The 25,000-nt window shown below is 42.3% G+C and overlaps 1 protein-coding gene across 1 annotated transcript in view; it reads left to right on the top strand.

Moving 5' to 3' along the window:
- LOC125028967 (FMRFamide-related neuropeptides-like) overlaps positions 1-24,606 on the top strand; it is a 38,739-nt gene extending 14,133 nt beyond the window's left edge. The window contains exons 2-4 of the mRNA XM_047618634.1: positions 19,695-19,837; positions 23,428-23,528; positions 24,024-24,606. Of these exons, the coding sequence (XP_047474590.1) occupies positions 19,696-19,837; positions 23,428-23,516 (231 nt within the window). The 5' untranslated portion in view covers position 19,695 and the 3' untranslated portion in view covers positions 23,517-23,528; positions 24,024-24,606. The remainder of the gene's footprint in view (positions 1-19,694; positions 19,838-23,427; positions 23,529-24,023) is intronic.
- The last annotated feature ends 394 nt before the right edge of the window (positions 24,607-25,000 follow it).

Genomic DNA, 25,000 nt, shown 5'->3' with positions numbered 1-25,000 from the left:
AGTGTTAGTTGTGTTATCCTCATTATTCTCTTCATCTTACCTGTCATATTTTACTCCATAAATCTAAGTTTCTTCAAGCGCGCGGACGCTCGTTAAGGAAATTAAATATTGACTAAAACTATTTTCTGCAAAGTTACGATTTGATGAAAGAAGATGCCTAATATGATCAGCGAATAAGTGAAAGGACAATATAGGAAAAAAAAGGAAAACAAAAATCGTTTAAAACTTTTAATTCAAACACATTTCTTCTCTCTTTCACTTGCTCCATCGCGTTCTCTGGAAATTCTTAAATTACCTTTTTAAATGTCGATGAAATGCATAAGTTTATTTTCTTTTCCATTTTTTTTTTGTTTATTTTCTTTTTCTTCTACTACTACATCTTGTTCTTCTTGCTGTTCTTCTTCCTCCCTTTATTTTCTTCTTCCTCTTCTTCTCCCTTTCCTCCTCATTTATCTTCTTCCTCTTCTACTTCTCCCCCTCAACTTCTTGCCTCTAATGACTTCTATATCAAAATATATACATTTAGACAGACAGATAGATAGATAGGAAATAAATATAACAGGTTGAATTTCCTGCACTTACCCGTCTGGAAATGCACTTCACTGATACAGTCACATCTGCCAGTCATTCAATCAATAGTATAGACTGTAACGATAAATTGTCCAATAAGGTTCACACTCAGAACAGCAAGCGACACAGATAACTTCAACAGGCAAAGAGGTTCACATAAAAAAATTAAAACATTCCAGTGTACATCTCTGTACTTGGTATGGATTGTACTGTACTGTGCACTCGCTTAGAATGCACTCATATCAATTTAGTATATCGCTATGTCAGTATATCAATCTATCCAGTATATCATTATATCAGTATATCAATATATTCAGTATATTAATATATCAAGATATTTCAGCATATTTCTGTAATAGGGCTTCCTTGCATTGCACTTTACACTCAATCTGTTCTCAGGTCGATCCTCTGCTTTACTCTTGGATCCGAAATTGAAAGGATCCGATTGCAATGGCCTGGTGCAATTCCCCCATCAGGGTGCCAGTGCAATCAGGCCTTTGATTAGGATGTTAAAGAAGGTCATAAAAAGAATGAAAGAGACACAGGGCGTGCGAACTGAACTTTGTCACTCCATTGTCGCTTGAGCACCAAGGACAGTGTTGCCAACCAAACACGAATTGACTTTGTGACCGGATCTTAGTTGGAAAAAGAAAGAAGGGAAGAGAGATGGGGGGGAGGAGAAGAGAAAAGAAAGAGAGAACAAAACACAGCAAAAAAGAACGTTTGTGTGTTTTACCGGTTGCCCGTCTGTTCGTCCGGTAACCCAAAGGCAAAAGAAAATGAAAGTATGCTTCGTAGTTCAAATGACAGATTACATAACCAATGTTTAATTGAAGTTCATAGTTTTAGGTAATGTATTCATGTGGCCAAGCGAATGAACATAACTTTATAGGAATATAACCACTATAGAGAAAATGGATATTTCCTATTATCTTTACTTCAGTACATATATTTTATTTTCTACAAGGAGCTGCACTTAATTAGATTTGTATGTGTATGTTTTTTTTTTTCTTTGGTTCTTTCAAATCTAACGACCAATTGGTTATATTTCATTACCCTGCAGGAACAAACGCAAGTAACAGCAGTATTTTCTTTGCTGAAAACTTCCCCGTTCCCTTATCTTATACAGTAAATTTCTCTTTGTTTCCTAGTTCCTACTCGATGTTTCTCTTCCATAGCAATAAAATAATTTTTCTGTTTTCTTCTTCCCCTACCCTCGTTCCTCTTCGTCTGTCTTTGTTTCAGATTTTATTACTGTTATTTTTTTTCTCTCTCTCTCTTTCTTTCTTTTTGCTCCATGCCTGTTACCTTGACACTTTCTCTTTTCCTCTATATCCATTTCTTTCTGTGTCCCCCCTATCACTTGCCACTTCGTTCCTCTTTCGCTTTTATTCCCTTCACCTCTCACTCCCCCTTGCTTCATCTTCTATCTCTTGTCCTACTTCTTTCTCTCTCTCCTTCCAACTCTTTCCATTTTGCTTCTCCTTTCTTTTCTCGGTCTTTCACTCCTTCCATCTTTTCTTCGTTTTTATCCCTTCTTCCCTTTCCGGCTCTTTTCTTCAGCTTCCACTCTTCTCTATACATTTTTTCTATCTTTCTTCTTTATTTTTATATTTCCCTCTTCCTTTTCTTCCGTTATTTTACGTTAAACCCTTCCACTTCTTCCGCTTCTAATCTTCATCTTCCCCTCTTCTCCTTCCATTTCCAACACCTGGTCTTGATTTTTCTCAGATTTTTCTCACGTTTTTCTCTTTCATTTCTTCCATTTGCTCGCTTTAGCCCCCCCCCCCCCCCCCACACACACACACGTCTTCCATCTCTTTTTCTTCCTCTTTCAAACTTTTCCTTGCTTTTCTTCCTCCTATTCTCTTTCTTTTTCTCTCTCCTTCCATCTTCCTCCCATTCTCTCACTTTTTCCCTCTCCTTCTTTCTTCCTCTTCTTCCTCCCATTCACTTTCTTTTTCTCTCCCCTCCCTTCTTCCTCCTCTTCCTCCCATTCACTTTCTATTTCTCTCTCCTCCCTTCTTCCTCTTCTTCCTCCCATTCTCTTTCTTTTTCTCTTTCCTTCCTTCTTCCTCTTCTTCCTCCCATTCTCTTTCTTTTTCTCTCTCCTTCCCTCTTCCTCTTCGCCCACCATTCTTGGAAAACACGCTGAGTAAGTAAAACATTCTTCCGGTCCCAGTTAATCCTGAGATACAAGCATAAACACGAAATTTCCTTGCCTTTGATGGAGAGAAAGGGAGAGAGAGAGAGAAAGAAGAGATAGATTGATTGATAGACAGATAGAGGTGAATGGATAGACTGAGAGAGAGAGAGAGAGAGAGAGAGAGAGAGAGAGAGAGAGAGAGAGAGAGAGAGAGAGAGAGAGAGAGAGAGAGAGAGAAATATACATCCCAGAGCTAACACGCCTAAACGTCTGTTGTCAGCCGGGGAGGTAACGGGATTTGCACGACATCAGAGAGTGCTAAACGTCATTTTGCCTTAAGGACGTTTGTCGTATTAATCATCCGTTTTAAAGTCGACCTTCGTAACTCAAGAGGGATGTGGTGGCGCTGGATGAGGGGAATATAAAAAGGACATTACCTCGAGTCTGGCTATGAAAGTTTGAAATATCTTTTAACGCAGATTCATACACTTTTTCATCTTTTCTATAATAGGGCCCAAGTAAAATATTCATGATTGTAAAACACATACACGTAATATTCGTATATCTTACGTGTGAGAGGCAATCACTTCTGAAATATTTGCTTTTCATTAAATTTCAACTCATTATCTGTTTTAACCATTTAGGATGATCTGTCAGAAGAGCTGTGATGCAAGCGGAATAAACTCTACGGCCTGTTACGACGTTTTCATTTACAAAATAGTGTTGCCATGACACCTGCGCTGCCTCGCTAAAATTAACAAAATAAACAATGAGATATTCAGTAATGATGTTATATAATTGGTTCAGCTATATCATTTACATAAAATGAGAAAAGCGTTTTAGAATTGGCCCATGCAATTTAGAAAGAAAAAAAAAATCAAAACTGATAGACAAACAAACAGACAGGATGATTGTTTTAAACGATCAATATGAAACAGAGCTGATCAAAGAGAATGTAATAGCGTCACACGGGCCCCGAACATAATGGCGTTGTCCAACTGAATGAGATGAAAAGACGCGAAACAATATAATCCAATTCAAAGATCAGACAAAGAACAATCTCTCCCTACTCCAATCCTGAAATTAAATCCTACAAAAGCGGTTTGGATCCTATTCGACTTTGGGACTTGATTTCGCTTTTGTTTCTCTTCTTTTTTTGCGTGTGTGTCAAGGCAAATCATCTCCCGATCAGGTTTTGATAGAGAACCCACATGATAGTGATGATACTCAGTGGTAATGTCTATGATAATGGTGATTTTTATCGTTCGTTGAAACCATCATCTTTATATACTGTGGGCTTTTCTCCCAGTATTACGTATTCATAGATGTATGTAAATATTGAAAGCAAAGCAGAAACACTTGTTTTGTGATTGGCATCAACAAAACCAAACAAATTGGAATAAAAGATGCGCATAGAAATAAACAGATAGATAGATAGATGGACAGATAGATATATATAGATAAATAGATAGGCAGATAGATAGCTACATAAAACCATAGATAGATAGATAGATACAGAGACAAAGATTCACCCACGACAGCCAACCCGTCTTCCTTCAGGAGAGCGATGGAGAAAGCCACCAGGCCCTTTCGCTGCGTTGCCTGAGGTAACGAGTGAAGGAGCGGCGGGAGGTTCAAGGGGAAAGGGAGGAGGAAGGGAGAAGCTAGGAGGTAACATAAGTACTAGTAGTTAATAGCACATGTATGTCTAGCTAAATGGGTGTTGTGTGAGTCAACACGGCTTCACCAAAAGGGAGGGAGGGAGGGAGGGAGGGAGGGAGGGAGGGAGGGAGGGGGAGTCTAGGCAAAGGGAGGGCGAGTCAAGGGAAGGGAAAAGTGGACGGGGATTAATGACGCAGAGAAATAGGGATAGTACAGAAGGGGTAAAAAACAAAGCGGCGCGTAGAGTTTGTTTTCTTTCCTTTATCTTGGTAAAAGCGGTAAAAGTGGTTTGTCATTAAGGAATGCGTAAAGGAAAATAAAATAAAAGGAAGGAGACAGAAGGAGGTAAGTGTCAAGATTGTACCTTAAGTGGCGGCATTAAGAGGATGGCCGGCCGAGAGCTAACAGGGCGGGAAGGACATTGTGTCTTTACAAGAAAAGAAGTGATAAAAACAGAACACAGAAAAAAAAGATAAATAAAGGGGGGGAAAAAACTGTCTCCTCTCTTTAACATATATCTATCTTCTCCCACATGTTTCCCTATTTTTATAAAATAACTTTTATTTCTTACCCTTCCAAGCTTACGCTATTTTTCCCCGCGAAGTCCTCATTATCAAGAAATGTCCTAAAGTTTGCAACTTGCCGTATTTTCTCCTCAACAAGACCGTAGCAGCGGAGTTCCAAGGCATGTTAACAAGGCTGTTGCTCATTAACACACGAGAGCTTCCCCGACCCGCGATGGCCCTCCACCTTCCTGCGCTAAATAATTTAATAGTTTGAGTATAGTGTGCGTATTCTTCTTGTGCAGGCATGCTTGTGTGCGTGCTGTTCGCGGCCCCAACTGCATTTAAATTCATTACCAAATACCCTCGTTTCCCAATCATCACGAAGTCACGTTGCGGTCTTCCCGTCGATTCTTGTCTTCCGGGCGAATTCTTTATCTGGTCGTGAGTCCGGGTGGGCGGCCGCGGGTGGTTCGGGTCTCGAGATGAACTTGGCTTTTACTCTTTGTGTCGTGCGGTCGAACTGCAGGATAGGGTTCTTTTATCCCCGTGTCTCTGTTTTTTGTCTTTCTCTTTCTCATGTTCCTTAATACTATTCTCTCTCTCTCTCTCTCTCTCTCTCTCTCTCTCTCTCTCTCTCTCTCTCTCTCTCTCTCTCTCTCTCTCTCTCTCTCTCTCTCTCTCTCTCTCTTTCTCTCTCTCTCTCCCCCTCTCTTTCTCTTTCTTTCCTTCTCTCCTCCCTCTCCGTCATCCTCGTTTTCATCTTTCTCCTCCCCACCTCTCCCTCACCACTCCCTCTCCTTCCTCCCCTTCTCCCTCACCCACTCCCCACCACTCCGCCCTCCCTCTCTCTTATCGCCCTCACTCACGCCATATCTGTCTCATCTCTCTCCTCCACCCTTATTCTCCCTTTCATCGTATCCTCCACCTCTCCCTCCCCCTTTCCCCCTCTTTTATCTCGTCCTCCCTACTCCTCCCTTATCCTCATCTTTTCCCTCCTCTCTTTTCCTATCCACCCCCCTATCCCATCCCTCTCCTTCCTCTCCCTCCTCATTTCTCCACCCTTCTCCCTTTCCTCTTCACCTCTCCCTCTCCCTCCTCCCCACCTCTCGCTCTCCCTCTCCCTCTCCCTCATTCCCCTCCTACCTCTCCTCCCCTCCTCCCCTCCCCTCTCCCTCTCCCTCCTCCCCCTCCTACCTCTCCTCCCCTCCTCTCCCTCCCCTCTCTCTCATCCCTCATCTCTCCCTCTCCTCCCCCCCCCCCCCCCCCCCCCCCGCTCATGACGTGCAGGCAAGTCACCGGAGATGATATCAAACGCAACAAATTCTCCGCCCGAGCAATTACTTCTCAGATTTCAAATTAAGCTGTAGTTCGAAGCGGCACTTTGCTGTAATCCCGGAGAATAAAACGTAATGGCCGGAGGGATTAGCAACTCCGGTCCAAGTTGAGTTTATTTCGATTAAGTTTCCCCGGTCATCCGTTGACGGGCATCGCTACGTCGTTAGTTCGTATTTTCGTTTGTTTGTTTGTTTGTTTGTTTGTTGGCTTTTGTCTCTTTTGTTTGTAGTTGTTATTCCGTAGATATTTTCGTGTCTTGTGAGGTTTTTTTTTTTTTTTTTTTTTTTTTGTCTTCCTATGTTTTTTCACTCTTTTTTTATTAATTTATTTATTCCTTTATAATTATTTATTTACTGTTATGATCCCTCCTGGTCGTTATATCGCCTGATTATAAAGATAGCGACGGATATCCTCTATCCCACTGAATCACAATATCTGGCTTGCGTATATAAACAGAGTCTAAGTTCTAAGGGTGTATTATCTCCCAAACTTTTTGTTTTGTCTTGCTGAACGATATTGCTCCGCTGTATCTTAGCTCAAAACTCTTTTTCTCAATATCTCTTCTCTCTCTCTCACTTTCTCGTCTATCTCTCTCTCACTTTTTATTCTCTCTCGCACTTTCTCTTCTCTCTCTCTCACTTTATCTTCTCTCTCTCTCACTTTTTTTCCGTTTCTTCTTATTTATTCCATTCTTCCTCTCAATCATCTTTTCACTTTAACTGCTCTTCTACTTCCTCTCCTCTCTTCTGACACTTATACAAATTGCTCTTCTCTTCTCTCCTCTCCTCCCCTCTCCTCTTCTCTTTCCGTATCTTCTCTCCTTTTCTCTCCTCTTCTCATCTCTCCTTTCAACTCCTCTCCTCTTCTCTCCTCTTCTCTCCTCTTCTCTCCTCTTCTCTTCTGAGCTCTTCTCTCCTCTCCTCTCCTCCCCTCTCTTCTTCTCTCCTCTCCTTTCCTCTCCTCTTCTCTCGTCTTCTCTGCTCTTCTCTTCTTAGCTGCTCTTCTTTCCTCTTCTCTCCTCTTCTCTCCTCTTCTCTCCTCTTCTCCCCTTTCCTCTTCTCCTCCCCCCCCCCCCCTTTTCTTCTCTCCTCTGTTCTACTTCTCTCTTTCGTTCCGCGACTTTCCCCATGACCCTCACGTCGACGCGGCTTCCTCAGCGTATTGCAAGAAACAATTTTGCTTGTGCTTGCCTAACCTGCGTCGACGTTTCCAGAGGAGCTTTGGCGCGACTGTTGCTGCTCACTTAACGGGGAACCTAATTACAATACCTCTGATGATATGCGAGTGCTTGCATGAAGGCACACATGCACACATACATATACACGCGTGAGGGCACATACATACATACACCTGAAGCACATTCATATACGTTCACACGCATCCACATGCATACACGCACATATGCACACACGCAAGCACACAAAATTATATGTTAGGGCAAATACACATAGAAATCGTATACACGCGCAAATAAACACAAAAATAGGACCACACATAATGACAATTAAAAAAACAAAACGCACACGCCCACGCCTACACACAAAAAAATCACACACATTTCCACACAAACACAAACAAACCTTAAACTACGCGCGGTTGATCGCAATCCCTCCCAATCGGAAAAAGGAAAGAATGAAAATGAAAAACAAAACAACAACAACAACAAAAAAACAATATTGGTGATCAAGGCGACATACATTAAACGTTCAGATCCCCGGAAACACTGATGGAAAACGTTCAGGCTGACACGTAAATCCGGGTCTTTGAAGCCAGCAACGTAAAGACCCGTTGATGAGGGACTGGTTGATTTCTCTCTCCTTTTCAATCTTTAGCCCCTTTTTTTTTTTTTTTTTTGTTCTTTTAGGTCGGTTTTTGTTTCTTTTTTTTCTATTTCTATTTTCTTTTTCCCCTTTTTCTTCTCTTCTTTTTTATTTCTTTATTATTTTAATCCCGATTCCTTCGTCAAGGAAGATGCTTATCACGAAACAGTACGTACTTTTTTCATCTCCTTTATATATCTACCCATCTATCTATTGATTTATCCCCCCCCCCTGTCCTTCTATCTATTTGTATTTCCTATCCATAATTCTTTAAAAATCTCGATTCATCTAACCCGAAAAGAAAAGAAAAGAAAAAGAAAAACAAATATGGCAAAGGAGAGACAAAAGAAAACGCGAAATAAAGATAAAAATAATCTAAGCCAACCTTCTTGCATGCAACAGGTGATGTTGACGACCCATTGTCTCTTCGCTACAATGCTTGGGCAGGGGATCACGGGAGGCGGTGTGTGTGTGTGTGTGTGTGTGTGTGTGCGTGTGTGTGTGTGTATGTGTGTGTGTGTGTGTGTGCGTGTGTGTGTGTGTGCGTGCATGTGTGTGTGTGAGTGTTTGTGTGTGTGTGTGTGTGTGCGTGTGCTGCTGTTTCAGTGTTTACATCAACGTATAGAAGAAAAAAAAAGTATAAACGTCTGAGTTAAGTTACACATTCTAAAGATAGCTCAAAACTATATAATTCTCCAAAGAAACCAGCTGGAAAAGAGGATTCACTGATACTTTGAAAGGTTTGTGACAAGTTATTCACGCGGCGCCGAACCGGTTCCAAAAAAAAAAAAAAAAAAAAAAAAAAAAAATCGGAAACGAAACTTTTAAATCCGATTCTTAGTGTGTCCGAATCCGTCCGTTCTGGCTTCGTAAACAAGTTGCGAATTAACGCGCTTGATCAAATCCAAGAGAAGCGAAGGCTAATTCCCTCTGCTAAATCCGCCTCGACTTATAACTAACACTAACGGGGTAAAACTTGCATTAACTTGTCCTAACTTATCTAATACTTATAACCTCACAGCTCGCGGGAGTTCAGAACATGTCCCGTTAAATAGCTTTGCTTGAGCCAGCTTGGGATTTGATTAATTTTGGTTTTCATCACGAGTTTTCTTCTTCCTCTTCTTCTTCTTTCTTCTTTTCTCATCTTATTCCGCTCTCTCTCTCTCTCTCTCTCTCTCTCTCTCTCTCTCTCTCTCTCTCTCTCTTTCTCTCTCTATCTCTATCTCTATCTCTATCTCTATCTCTCTCTCTCTCTCTCTCTCTCTCTCTCTCTATCTATCTATCTATCTATCTATCTATCTCTTTCTTTCTCTCTCTCTCTCTCTCTCTTTCTTTCTCTCTCTCTCTCTCTCTCTCTCTCTCTCTCTCTCTCTCTCTCTCTCTCTCTCTCTCTCTCTCTCTCTCTCTCTCTCTCTTTCTCTCTCTCTCATCCCTTCTTTGCAAACTGGAATTACTCGCAGGAAGGAAATGACTAATGAGCTTTGAACTATCATACGGGTGAATAAAGTGACATAAAGTTTGCCGAGTCCTTTGGGAACATGAGCAGAGAGGGGCAGACACTGGCTCGAGATTTGTCCTCTTGGTTCTCTTTATTTCTCTGTTTATCTCTCTGTTTATCTCTCTTTCTCTCTCTAATTCCATGTCCATCTCTCTTTGTTTCTATCTTTAAAAAATTGTTTATTATTATCTGTCTGTTAGTCTGTCTGGTTGTCTGTCTGTCTGTCTGTCTGTCTGTCTCTCTCTCTCTCTCTCTCTCTCTCTCTCTCTCTCTCTCTCTCTATCTATCTATCTATCTATCGATCTATCTCTCTCCTCTCTCTCTCTCTCTCTCTCGCTCTCTCTCTCTCTCTCTCTCTCCTCCCCTCTTCTCTCTCTCCCCTGCTTTCATCCCACGTAACTCAATGCGATAAGACGCCCATTCTGCCGAAAATCTCAAACCTCATAAACTTTAATGAAATGCCCAAGCGAAGCCAATGAAAATTAAGTCTCCTGACAGCCCCCCCCCAGCCCCCCCCCCCCTCACTCACACCTTTTTGCTCTGGATTGTTTGTCATCGGCGTAAGACTGTTGATTTTCCTCTCTCCTCATCAGGAAAACCGGAATTCTGGAAGGAAAAACGCAAAGGAGAAGTCATCAAGAATCTTAAAAAAGGTAAAAAATAAATTTGCCTAATGTCAGAAACCACTGAAGCCATTCGGGTCACTCGAATTCACACAAAAGGATCTAATTTAGTAAAAGATATATTTCTTAAGAGGTAAATACTTTGGGCTTCAGCATCGCTGAAACTAAACGGATTTGGCAAACATTTACTGTTGAAAAGTAAATGTGAATGGGCCGGGTGGAAGTCGCGAAAGAAAATGGAGTGAATTATATTTGGTTTAGAAGAGTGGTGCTGTTGGTGATGATAAGAGTAATAATAATATTAATCTCTCTCTCTCTCTCTCTCTCTCTCTCTCTCTCTCTCTCTCTCTCTCTCTCTTTCTCTCTCTCTCTCTCTCTCTCTCTCTCTCTCTCTCTCTCTCTCTCTCTCTCTCTCTCTCTCTTTCTCTCTCTCTCTCTCTCTCTCTCTCTCTCTCTTTCTCTCTCTCTCTCTCTCTCTCTCTCTCTCTCTCTCTCTCTCTCTCTCTCTCTTTCTCTCTCTCTCTCTCTCTCTCTCTCTTTCTCTCTCTCTCTCTCTCTCTCTCTCTCTCTCTCTCTCTCTCTCTCTCTCTTTCTCTCTCTCTCTCTCTCTCTCTCTCTTTCTCTCTCTCTCTCTCTCTCTCTCTCTCTCTCTCTCTCTCTCTCTCTCTCTCTCTCTCTCTTATTATATATTTATATCTGCCTTCTGCACTATTTTCTCCTTCTCCTTTTCCCCCTTTTTTACATCGCTTTTTCCTCATCAACCCATATCTCCGTAAGCGAAACACACACTCGCACTGTAATGTACCGGAAACATCCCAAGGCGCTTACTTCTAATAAAAAAATACAGTTAAAATGATATGCGACCGATACACTGCTCTCCCCGTTACGGTTATGAAACACCTCCCGTCGGTGACCTCAGCTGCCGTCATGAGGAAGGCTCTTAGGCGCTGAGGTCATTCCCTGTGTTGTCATATTTGGTTTCGAGAGACCATTAGGTTGAGGATGGTCGTGGAAGCGGTATTCTCCGGGGTGTCCGAAAATGGTCGTTAGCTCTACACAACAAGAGCTAAGACCGAACGGATAGCTGCAGATTGTTCGGAAACGACGTAAAGACCCTAACTGGGAGATTTAAGCCGGATGAAAGTGCATGGTATCGCTGTCTCGTTAGCTAGTGTTCTCGGGAACAAACGCCGACGAGATGCAATACAACGAGGAGATAGAACAACCAGAAGGATTCTCTGAACGATGTGGAAGGAGGTCGTACTGTGACGAGAAGTCTGTGGTCAGGATGTTAGTGCAAGCCACATAGCCAGGCTAACGTATCTCCCCTCAGGAATGACGTACGTAAGCGATGAGTTATACATGAATAATATATAATACATGCTAATGCATTTATCTCTTGCATCCAGTAGCCTGACCTGCAGAAAGAAACAAATCGAGAAATATGGATTTGTTGGTTATTAATATATTCGCCTATCACAGCCGATCTAAATGTAAAAATATAGATTTCTTTCAAAGACAGACTCACGGCCTCGATAGATGGAAACCAAGGACCATCTCTCCCGGCGTCGCAGGATGAATTAATAGACGGTCTCTGATATACTTCGTCTTCGATTCAGCGGGACTGCAGATTGCGAAGGATTTTACTTGTTATCAACCGCGTATAAACTAAGCCCTGTCTATCCCTTTTCACATTCTTATCACCATCCATCCCCGTGCAAATAGTCTGAGAAAGAGATTAAACAAGAATTCGTTTAGACCAATTACCAAATCGAGAATCGTCTTGGCAAACGCGAGCTTCATTTGATTGAGTTTCGTCGATGTTTCCTTAAACCAAGATTCTCGTTACGGAAATAGTGTGCAATGTTATCTGTCTTCAGCGAATAAGAACGGACCGGATAACAAGGTCTTATACTGCTAAGCCTTACAAACGAGGAGTTCTATTTTCCTTTAACTTTAAGACGCTATTGTATTCTGGCTACAGTCGAATATCATCAGCAAGATACTAGATAAATACGGTGATAACAACGAAAGGATAGAGAGATAGATAGACTGATTGATTGGTTGATATGAGATATACATGCATGTGTACTCAAGATATTCCGCTGCATCATAAAGAGGAAAAACACAATTTATTTTAAAAGTTAAGACCATTAAACGTATATGAGTTTTGTGTAAATCCATATAAATGGACTTTAACGCCACTATGCGTCCGTTAAATTAGTTAAGTGTCCGATTAAAAGGAACGCGTAATGAAAACGGAGCAGACTTCTGGCAGGTTTAGTAATAAATGTAATTTACATGATTTTGATATTAAACCTCAAAGTGTTTGTTGCCGTCAAGGGATTTACCACCTTATATGTATAGGGGGCAAGAGAAACGTAAAGTTGCCGTAAAGAGGCTTCGTTAGTTATACTGTATAATGTCTCCAATAAATGTGCTTTTCTCACTAACAAAATAGGGAAGGAGAGAAAGAGAGAGAGAGAGACAAAGAAATAGAGAGAAAAAGAGAGGCAGAGACATAAAGAGAAAAAGAGAGACAGGGAAAGAGAGAGAAAAAGAGAGGCAGAGACATAAAGAGAAAAAGAGAGACAGGGAAAGAGAGAGAAAAAGAGAGGCAGAGAGAGAGAGAGCATATTACCGGAGCTCCTCAAGTGAGTTTGTTCTCGATGCCCAGAGTGCCTCGCGCCTCCGACCGCTCAATCCTTATCTGTTGGACAAACTTCAGTCGTTTCCCTTGTTGATTTTGCATTCTTTCCATTACCTTATCCTGTTTGTCCTTTATCATTTCCTTTAATTTCCTGTCTCATTTCGTTGTTGTTTATTCTTTATCTATTTCTGTCTCTCTGTCTCTGTCTCTGTCTGTCTCTCTCTCTCTCTATATATATATATGTATATATTTCTCTCTCTCCCTCTCTCTCTCTCTCTCTCTCTCTCTCTCTCTCTCTCTCTCTCTCTCTCTCTCTCTCTCTCTCTCTCTCTCTCTTGTTGGAGTGTGCTCTCCAAACCCTCCCCTATCTTACTCTCACTCTACCTCACCCTCCAGGGTATGTCATCCTCGATCTCGTCCTCATCACTTATAGACTAGAGCCTTTTCTGCATTCCCTCCCCCCCCCTTCCCCTCCCCGCTACAACCTTACCCTACTACTACCTCCTCCCAACCCCCCCCCCCCTGTCTCCTATCATATACCCCTACCCATCCCACCCTTACCCTACCCTTACCCCTCCACTCCTCCCTTGCCCTCACCTTGCTCTTTTTTCTCCCCTCTCTTTCTCTTTTTTCTTCCGGCTTCATCTTCATCATATCAAATCGGGACAAGAAAAAAAGGAGAGAAAAGAGAGAAGGGAAAAAAATAATCTTACCATGGTTGCACTTCATTGACATCAAAGTCGGTATAGTTAAAACGTCTTCGGCCAGATGGCGTTGCGATATTCGACTGAGGCGGAGTGAGATTTTCCTTATGTTTATTGGATTACTTTGTCCGTGTTTCGTTTTTTTCATTTTTTTCTTTTTTGTCCCTTTCTGCGTTGTTCCCTTTCTCTCTCTCTCTCTCTCTCTCTCTCTCTCTCTCTCTCTCTCTCTCTCTCTCTCTCTCTCTCTCTTTCTTTCTCGCTTTATTTCTTTATCTCTCTTCACTTTTCCTCCATTTTCGTATTCTCTCTTTCTCAGTCTGTATATCCATCTTATAACAAAGATTAACAAAGTAAGAAAATATGACGAAAACCATTCAATCTAGTTTACAGCATAACACAAACAGGCGAAGGCCATCTTCTTTACACATTTGACAATCAATCGCTCTTCACGATAGGTGTTCTGTGTGCAAGTTCAGTGGAAACCGTACGAGGCCTGGCGTTTCACGGGAATATAACTTCGAAGATTCAGTGGGATGGGATGCCGTTTTTCCTTCCTCAGCCTCCTTCGAACATCAAAGGGGCTGTTAATTTCCTTTTCCTTCTTCTTCTTAGTCAGAGTTGTTTTCCCTCCTGTAAAGTAAACTAGCATCGTAAAAAACATAATGACTGCGTGGTTAGGAGGGAAAAACACCTACAGGATAAGATGAGAAAGAGAGTAAGAAGGGAACAGAAGAAAAAGGAAATTTAAACAAAGAAACCACATTTTTTTGTCCTAAAGTTACGACATGAAAGGGAACTTCTTGCAACTCAGGCGCCGCGTCCAACACCTCCATAACAAAACCCTGAACTAAAGATACCTGTCGGAGTCTCAATAACTTTCTTTTCTTTCCTGAAGTCGGAGTAACTAAACGAGTCTAAGTTTCTTTTTTTTTCCTGAAGCAAAAGTGCCTGAAGAAGTAGCATGTTTCTTTTTTCCTGAACTTGAGTTACTTGATAGGAAACTTGTCTTCTCTTTTCCTGGTCTCAAGTTAGGTGAAGAAGTCTTGCGTCTGGCGCTTCCACAGCAGAACCCTGAAGTAATGGTGCCCTTTTTATCTCTTGGAGTAAACATTCCTGAAAGATTCTTGCCTTTTTTTATCTCTTGGAGTGAGATTCCTGAGGGAGGCTTACCTTCCCTATCTTCTGAAGAAAAGATTCCTGAAGGAGACTCCCTTCCCCTTCCCTGTCCGCCGTAAGGTAAGAGCGAGGTCCTTGCACAGTGGCCCTAAAGTCTCTTCGAATGAGTTTCTGACGAAGGCAAACTCTCAGTCCTCTGGGACGAGCGTCACTGTTCCAACTTCGGGTGTGTTGCGAGCATCCCGTGGGAGTTACGCAACTTTCTCGTGGATTCATTTCTAATATCAATGCTAATACACACACACACACACACACACACAACATACACACACACACACACACACACACACACACACACACACACACACACACACACAAATCTAAATATATATATGCATATATACTTACATTGCTTATAACTATTCATATACATACAATATCCACTCTAGTTTATACGGAAGCACACTTAAGGCGTATGTGGAGCTTGATTTATTCATGAGCGCTTCCAAAGTTTGATCTCATTAGATTGGACTGAGGCAAAAACCGTTTCATGTCTTCATCACTTATTTCGTAATGCATATACTTTGGTAATTCTCTCTCTCTCTCTCTCTCTCTCTCTCTCTCTCTCTCTCTCTCTCTCTCTCTCTCTCTCTCTCTCTCTCTCTCTCTCACTCTCTCTCTCTTTCTCTATCTTTCTTTCTCTCTCTCTCTCTCTCTCTCTCTCTCTCTCTCTCTCTCTCTCTCTCTCTCTCTCTCTCTCTCTCTCTCTCTACTTTTTTCTATACTTGTCTCTCGCCTCCTTTCTCTCTTTACTTCTCTCACCTCCTTTCTCTCTCTCTCTCTCTCTCTCTCTCTCTCTCTCTATCTCTCTCTCTCTCTCTCTCTCCCTCTCTCTCTCTCTCTCTCTCTCTCTCTCTCTCTCTCTCTCTCTCTCTCTCTCTCTCTCTCTCTGTCTCTCCCTCTCTTTAATTTATTTTCTACTTGCCTCTCGCCTCCTTTCTTTCTCTCTCTCAAAATGTGACCGGAGTACAAGTATTGTTATGGTTATGAAAGATGTAGCAGACATTCAAAATCGAAAACTTTACCATATATATCAACAGCCTTAGCCGTAACGGTGGCACCTTTGTCTTAAGCTTATTTTAGAATCTTCATTCATACTGGTCTTTTTCTTCCTTCCCCTGTCTATGTACCTATTTACCTTTGAATTTCTCTTGCCTCCCCTCCCTCACCCCCCTCTCTTCTACTTCCCACAGACCTCGTAAACCCTTTAGCACTTTTCCTCCCCGTTCTATGATATCTTTCGATCCCATTGTCACTTTCCGCGGGGATGGTTCCATTACGTGAATTATTAGTGTGGTTGTTAATGCAAGCTCCACAGCGCGTCTATGATCCTGTGGAATAAATGTCTGTGGTGATGCAATGTGTAATTAAAACGTTATGTATACGTGCAGTCAGATGATGTTACATGTACAAACGCATGCATATTCACACACATCTGTGTACATGAACGTTAACCTAAATATTCACACACATGTGTACACGGGATTACAGTCAACTGAGTTCCGTTAGATGGATTCTTCAGATACAGATATTAGTTGGTTGAGCGAGTGCGGTGAAATAAATAGATCAGTAAATAAATAAGCAAATAAAGCACAAATAATAAAGGCGGTCCGGGCCTTCCTTTGAATCTAAAATCTCTTTCACTTCGACTGTTGCAGCCATGAAACCGGTAGTCTGTGGTGCCTTCATCCAGAATACGCGTACATACCATTCAAACGCTAATCCACGGCCCTCACACACCCTCGTCCAGTCGAGACCCATCACTCGACGCACAAGAAACTTCAACTGTTTCGTTTAACGTTCGAACGCCACCGAACCACCTCGTGTTTTTTAAAGCTAGTCCACCACGAAGCTTCGAATTGACTGGATCTCCGGGGGTAACTATTCTCGATTGAAAATATCGCTATGTCTCATTCCCATCTCCGTTCAGGGTGGCCGGGCGTTCATTCAAGCGTGGGCATCGGGAATTGGGTGTTGCGTGTGAAGGGCCTCTGTTGTTGATTTGAGGTGTGTGTGTGGAGAGGGGGGGGAGGTGTTGTTTGTATGTGGAGAGGGGTTCTTTGTTGTTGTTTGTATTTATGTGTTTGTGTTTGTATGTGTTATGTACATGTAAGTGCGTTAATGTGTATCTACAAACAAAGCAAGCCCCCCCCCCCCCCAAACACACACACACAACAAAACAGAATACAAAACCCCCGCTGCCATCTTCATTGCTATTAGGGGAACTGGCACAGTGAAACGGAAGCTGACATTTGAGATGGATCCCGTCACTTCTTGCTCAGCACACGTCATAAGGGAGGACAGACCGAGTGAGTGATATTAGCTAATCCTTGGGCGAGAACACATACATATAGTACAAACATACATAGATCTCCTGCAACACTCATATATGTATATACGGACATATAATTCACAGATACAGTCCAAAATAACTATGACCACATGTGCCAGTTCATCAGCTTTGCCAACACAACTAGTTCTTCTGTATATTTGTATAGAAGATGATTTAGTTACGAGATGAAAGCCCTTGTCTTCCTTTGAGACCCCTCCCCCACACCATTCTAAAATGTGGTAAGAGAAAGGCGAGTGGGAAAAAAAGGAAAATCTATTTCATAACATGACGAGCTGCACCCACAAGCCACAATCTCCTTCAGAAATCCTTGACTATTGTTATTTCCACTAAAAAAAAAGAAAGGAGAAGACGCTTCATTGTCCTCGTGGGGGTAGTGAGGTAAGGAGAACATCCTGCTAAATTAATTTCTATTCATGTGTAAAATCCTCAGTGATAGTACTACAGCTTTCGTGACCACCGTTCCGTATGATTCTAACTCGTTTAGAAAGTCTGGCATACGCATTTGATTTTGAAATTAGTTATATTCGGCTTAGAGATAATTACAAAGATTTTTTTATGTCATTCTAAATATTCTAGAAAAAAACAAATATTGGAATTTAGGAGGAGTAAGGTAGAATCAAGGTTGAGAAGAAATAAGACTATTTAACTGTTTTTCTGTAAACACCAGTTGAGTATTGTCACTAAGGCCAACGGGGTCTTTTGAGCGAATATTCATCCAATCTCACATCCCAGGGGCGAAATGGAGACGGGAAGGGGGAGGGGGAGAAAGGGAGATGAAGGAAGGAGGAGGGGAGAGAGAGGGAGGGGGAGGGGGAGTCAGGGAGAGGAAGGAAGGGAGAGGGGAGAGGGAGAGCGTAAGCACTCTCAAATATTGGGAAGATCCTCTCCCTTAAGACCCATTTCAGTCTCTTTGCTCCCACGCCATTATGCAAGGGACTCACTCACTCACTCTCTCTCTCTCTCTCTCTCTCTCTCTCTCTCTCTCTCTCTCTCTCTCTCTCTCTCTCTCTCTCTCTCTCTCTCTCTCTCTTTCTCTCTCTCTCTCTCTCTCTCTCTCTCTCTCTCTCTCTCTCTCTCTCTCTCTTGCTCTCGCTCTCGCTCTCGAAGACCCAAAAACCAAAGACAAAAGATGGCCTCATTAATTGTCCTTAGCAGATCCTTCCAAAAAAGGATCTGCATTTATTGCCAAATTTTAAGCCGTTATATTTTATTTCTGTGCTATACAAGCGGCAAGGCTATAGTTTGTAGTGGTGGAAATAAAAACAGGAAAGTTACATGAGCGCTCTCGTCCTGTACTACTTACTATTCCAGAGAAGTTGCAGTGCACTCGAAAAATACACCAAATAACAGAAGTGTTTTTCATCAGAATATTTCATGACCTTTTTATTGTAGCAACAAAAATCAAATGTATTGTTTAGTGTACACATGTCTTGGAATTGACATGCCGATATTTCCCTAGCTCATTTCAGTATCTACATATAGCATCGTCTGATTAGCATGGCAAGCACAACATGAAAGTTCTTGCCAGGATGTAGAAATAAACAAATCAGTAACAATATATATATATGCACCTTTATCTTAAAGCATTGAGAAAACAAATATCAAAATCATCCCACTCAAAAGGAAAAAGAAATATTCAAACCAAAACCTGAATTCCACACCTTCCACACAGGTGCCACAAAGTCCATATTACTTTACGGGTCCCCTAGAAAACCCGTCTTTGCGGCCTAGGTATTATTTGCGGGAACGTAGTCCGATGGAAAGCTCATAGCCTCAGGGGAGTCAACACTGGGTTTGCCTCGGGGTGTCCTCGCCCACGGCCATGATTTCTGCATCGGCGGGGCTTCGGGTCGGCCTCATTTGGATTCCCTGTGCCCTTTGAAGATGCCACTGCTGGTATTGCTGTTACTATTATTGCTGTTGGTATTATTGTTACTATTATTATTATCTTCATTATTATTATTATTATTATCATTATTATTGTTTTTATTAACTTTTATCATCTTGTTATATTCATGTTTTATTATCATCATCATTAACGTAATTATTATGGTAGTTTTATCCTTATTTGTATCATTATGAGTGTAATCACTAACGTATGGCGCTTAGTGATGGACGCTATTATTATCACTATCATTGTTATTATTTGTCGTGTGTCATATCCTTCTCCGAACTCTTTCATAATTGACCATTCTACCTCTCTCCCTCTCTTCCTCACCTTTCATCCCAAACTAACCACTCTCCCTCACCCTCTTTCCCCTCCACTCTCCTTCACCCACTCCCCCTCTCTCCATCATCCTCCACCTCCCGCACTAACCACTCTCACCTCCTCCCCTTCCTCCCAACCCCTCTCACACCCACTCTCACCCCCTCCCCTTCCTCCCAACCCCTTCCCTTCCTCCCAACCCCTCTCACACCCACTCTCACTCTCTCTCCTCCCTCCCAACCCCTCTCACTCCCTCCCAACCCCTCTCACTCCCTCCCAACCCCTCTCACACCCACTCTCACCCCCTCCCCTTCCTCCCAACCCCTCTCACACCCACTCTCACCCCCTCCCCTCCCTCCCAACCCCTCTCACTCCTTCCCAACCTCTCCCCTTCTTCCCAACCCCTCTCACACCCACTCTCACTCCCTCCTCTCTCTCCCCGCAGAATGTCCGTTCAAGCCCGAGTTGTGCTGGCCGTCGCCCTCGTCCTCGTCGTCCTGGCCGTGTTCACCGAGCCCGTGGCCGCCGGCTACAGGAAACCCCCCTTCAATGGATCCATCTTCGGCAAGCGCTCCGGTGGAGATGCTGGTGAGTGGGGCGAGGAGGGAGGGGGAAGGGGTGAGAGGGGGGGGAAGGGGTTGTGGAAGGGAGTGAGGGAGGTACTAGGGTTGTTGAAGGGGGAGAGAAGGGGTTGCGGGAAAGGGGAGGGATAAAAAGTGGAGGAGGTGAGTGTGTGGGGGACAGATATGTATAGGTGGATAGGAGGTGGAGAAGGGGCTGAGTGGACCGCATGGGCGAGGGGACGAAAGGTGTGAGTGGTGAGTGTGGGCAAGTGTGTGGGGTTTAAGTGTGACTGCTGTGTGATTAGGGGATGATGTGGTTTTGTGGTAGATGTGGTAGATTGATAGAGACGGCGGAGGAGGCAGCGGATAAGGCGCTGATTATGATTTCCTGGTAGCTATTGTGTGAAAATGCGAAATATGTTGGTGATTGACGATGGTTCGGAGGATAGTTAGGTCATTTGCGATAGATGGGGTGAGTCTGGTTGATGCAGAGTAGACACACGACGGGAATGTGAGGTAAATTTACATGGCAATCTACTTTAGCAACTCTCTCCACACTCTCCTTGCATAATCTACGTTTATTACCATATCTGATAGAGGGAAAATTAATCTCGCACTTCAACCCTATTTATTTATTATTTTCTTCTTTTTTCCCCTCCTTTCCCCCTTTTTTTCATAAAAAAAGATCGCATAAAGACATGTTGTATCTCCTTTCTCTTTTAATTTGTATCCCCGTTTATGATCTCTTCCAATATTTATTGTTATTACTCGTCTCATCGTTACGCTTATCCTTTAATTCCCTCTCCGTATATCAACAAATCCCTCTTTATCCGAAATGTCATCTCCTCCATCTTCGTAAAACAAAAAAAAAAAACTGAAAAAAAAACTGAAAATAAAAGAAACATCTGATTTACGCTCTTTCATATATCTAATCTCGTCTCCCTTTCTGAGTCCTGTTCACTGTGCTCTTTCTCTCCTCTGTTTATCAAAATCCTGCTATTCATAACGTTCTCCGTTGATAAACATCATTAATTTGATACGATATTACTTCCCATGTCTCTTCTTCCACGGGTTTTCTCTATTTCTAAATTATTTAACGCTCCCTTCTTCCCCTTTAATTGGCCTTTCTCGTGTCCATGGCATTCCTATACATCTTCCGAGCTTGTTTCACATTCTCGCCCTCTCTCCCATTCTTCAGAACTCTCGTCTCTCCCTCTCTCTCTCTCTCAGTTTCTTTCTGTCTCTCTCTGTATGTCTGTCTCTTTCTTTGTCGCTGTCTGAGGTGAAGGTTCTGTCTGTCTCTGTCTATCTGTTGCCTGTTTGTCTATTTGCCTCTCTCTCTCTCTCTCTCTCTCTCTCTCTCTCTCTCTCTCTCTCTCTCTCTCTCTCTCTCTCTCTCTCTCTCTCTCTCTCTCTCTCTCTCTCTCCATCTCTCCTCTTCCTCTCTCTATCTCTCTCTCTCCATCTCTCCTCTCCCTCTCTCTCTCTCTCTCCATCTCTTTTCTCCCTCTCTCGTTCTCCCTCTTAGTGTCTCTCACTTTATCTCCTTTTCTTTTCTACCTCACTCTCGGAATCCCCCTCATTTTCCTCCCCAACCAATCTCCTACCGAAGATATAATAACGAGAAGAAGGAGAGAGAAATCCACTCCCCCCCCTCGCCGCTAACCCCATTTTCCCCTCAAACAAGGCCTAAATTTTAATATCCCCCCCCCCCCCCCCCAACACCTAGACAGGTCATTTAACTTGGCGACTCCAACGACCTGTGTTAAATAGGTGTGGGGGGAAGATGACTTTCCATGTTAGCATCATCCTCTGATGTCTTTGATAGAGAGAGATATACTGTTACGGGAAGCTACAGGTGTACAGATATACCTTACATGGGTATAGGTATACAGGTGTAAAGATATATATCTATAGGCAGTAATTGGTTAAATAGAAATGACAGATAGATGGATAAACAGAAGAAAGGATGTGGAAGTGAAGATGAAGGAGAGACGATTAGAAGGCTTTGCTGTGGAATCTCGTGTTGTGTCGTTAGTGATAATGACGCTGGTGATGAGTACGTGCCCCCCCCCCCCTGTTTTTGTCATTATTTTCCCTTATTCATTTCCACCCTTAATGATTTTGCTGTCTTAACACCGCAAAATTGTATTTTCTATTTACGTTGTTTGCGTATTTTACTTTGTTTTATTCATTTTTAGTGATTCTACTAATTCTCAATTTTCCTTGTTCCCACTTCCTTTCTTTCTCTTTTTTCCTCGCGCTTCATTTATTTCCAGCCCTCGTTATTTTTCTTCCTTTCTCCTTCCCTCACGTTTTCTTTTTTGTTCCACGTTTCTTACGCCACTTCTTCCCTTTTCCCAAATTTTCTTATTCCAATATTTTTTTTTATTTACACTTCCTTTCTTCTCTTTTCCTTTTTTCTTCGTGCTTCCTTTGCTTCCAACCCTCTTTGTCTTCTCTCCTTCCCCCTTTTTCCGCTGCGTTATCACCACATTATCTCGCGAGTCCCGTGTCGAGGCATCCCCTCAACTCATAACTGTCGCGCCATAATCCAACCCGAATTTATAGTCATCACACAGATGGTTTAAGAAGAGCTGGAAGGAGACAGCTCCAGGTGGTGTGTTCATGGAAGGGAGAGGTGGCACCAGCTGGTGAACACGTGGACCATAAAACAGGTGGAATTTATGAATTGTTTGGTAGATGGAAATGCTTAAAAACAGGAGTGCCTTAAAGCCAGGTCGAGCACCAGCGCTGCGGACGGCGCGCGGCGAATTCAAATGGGAAGTTTATCGAATCCACGCCGAGGCGGCAAGTGGATAGAAGTGGAATGAGAAAAGGTGATCCCAGACGGTGGCACGGCGGAAGATAATCCGGCCTTTGGGAGAAGACCCACCGAAGACCCGCCTTTACGTGAGAACAGCTGTGGCCCAGGGGGGTGATAAAGGGACGGATCACAGGCGTAGACTCGTCCCGGAGGAAGCTTTGGTTCACGGATTCGGTATTGGCGAATCACCCGGCATGATTGGCGCACAGATGTCGACGTATTTATTTTGTATGCAGGGTTTTGGATGTGTAGGTGTACAGGGTTGCTGTATTAGGTAGAGACGTTTAAGATTATAGGTATTTTATGCGTCTTACAGGTGATTTCTATGTAATCATATATCTGCTTAAAGATTAGGCAACATATTAAAAGACATATGTGAAAATACATATGTAAATGCATACACACACACACACGCACACACACACAAACGCACACCCACACACACACATACACACATACACACACACACACACAAACACACACACACACACACTCACACACACACATACACACACACACACACAAACACACACATACACACACATACACATGCACGCACGCACGCACGCATGCACACACATACATACACACACACGCATACACACACAAACACACACACACACACGCACGCACGCACACACACATGCACACACACACACACACACACACACACACACACACATGGTTCGTTAATTCACGCATGCATACACATCGTTACAATAAGCGAAAGCAAGTGACAGTCATTATTCATCAATATTTACATAATATCTCACTTTTCTCTCTTGCAGTCTACGAACCCAGCAAGGCCCTTGCCTCTGCCTGCCAGATCGCTGTTGAGGCCTGCTCTGGCTGGTTCCCCGGACCCGAAAAGAAGTGAATCACTTATAATGTAAGTGGATGAAAGAGGTGGGACAGAGAGAGAGAGCGAGAGAGAGAGAGCGAGAGAGAGAGAGAGAGAGAGAGAGAGAGAGAGAGAGAGAGAGAGAGAGAGAGAGAGAGAGAGAGAGAGAGAGAGAGAGAGAGAGAATGAGTAGCAGAGAGTGAAAGCAATAACACTGTTCAACAGTCATGAATAAATAATGAATAATTGATGATCCAGGCGTAGCAGCCTCTTGACAAGCCAGAAAGTAATCTTCGCAATCGATGGAACGCAATGTAGTATACTTAATTAACTTCACGCACGCCTGCCTGTCTGAATTAAACAAACATTGTTCAGGAGTAAAAAAAACCATTGTTATTTACGTTGCCGAAATCCATTCATATAAATACTCAAGTGTTGCATGCATCAAATGGTAGTCATAATTAATCGCATTTTCTCCTTTTTTGAATGATGAAAACTAATATTGTGTCTTTGTTTTTTGTTTTGTTTTTCTGTCTCCCACAGGAATAAGGCGAGTTACCCCTACGCCGCAGATACACGACCCACGTTTTCTCTGACCTTTTGACCTGAGCGGCGGATGTAAACAATTATAGAAATCCTCGACAAGTCTCCGTGTTTTCCATCATTTGGTGTATTGCAGAAGAAAACAAATAATATATTAATATGGATGTAAATCAATAGCCAACTCATGTTTATATTCGCCGTACATATTTATCCTCCATTACCAACTGATTATTTAATTCTCTTTATACGGGAAAACGCAGCCATCACATAGACTATGTCGACATGCTCACTCTGGGGCTTTGTTTACTTTTAGATGTTGGGCCCCTCAGTAAGGATAATGTCAATGACAGTTTCCCCAGATACAACAAAGTTCCCAAAATCTATTACAAAATAAAATAATCCAACCTCTGCCCCTCTCCTTACATTACCATTGTCAGAGAATAAATGTATTTGTTGTAAGAATATGTGGATAATTTTGTGATTAGATATTAGATAAATTGATGAATGTAACAACGTTGACTCGTAAATAAACGTGGAATACTGCCTACGAAATTCAATAAACTACTATCGAGCTAATCCCAAAGCTGTACTTTTTATATCCCATTATCTGACGTTGCAGTTGCAAGCAGCCCACCCGCCACACACAGGAATTAGAACATTGGAATCTCCTCAGAAATAAAAACAAATTGAAAAAAATCTTCACTTGTGTATTTCACACATAAATACATGCTCTATGTGTCTCTATTATTCTCCTGTATGGAATGGATTTTGTAACAAAACGTTTATAAAGAAAAGTCTTTAATACATTCGTATACTAATTACATATTAGTTTACGAATTCATACTAGAAAAAAATTCGGTCAAGAATATTTTTTTCCCCTTAATATCCAAACCATAATAGAAAAAAACAAAATCAGGATTATCAACAGGAAAAAATATTCTGAATTGATTCGCTATTCACTATTAAGAATTTAAATG

Source organism: Penaeus chinensis, chromosome 9, assembly GCF_019202785.1.
Source record: "Penaeus chinensis breed Huanghai No. 1 chromosome 9, ASM1920278v2, whole genome shotgun sequence".
NCBI lineage: Eukaryota > Metazoa > Arthropoda > Malacostraca > Decapoda > Penaeidae > Penaeus > Penaeus chinensis.
Note: the sequence above shows the minus strand (reverse complement) of the source record. Positions and strands in the feature narration are given on the sequence as shown.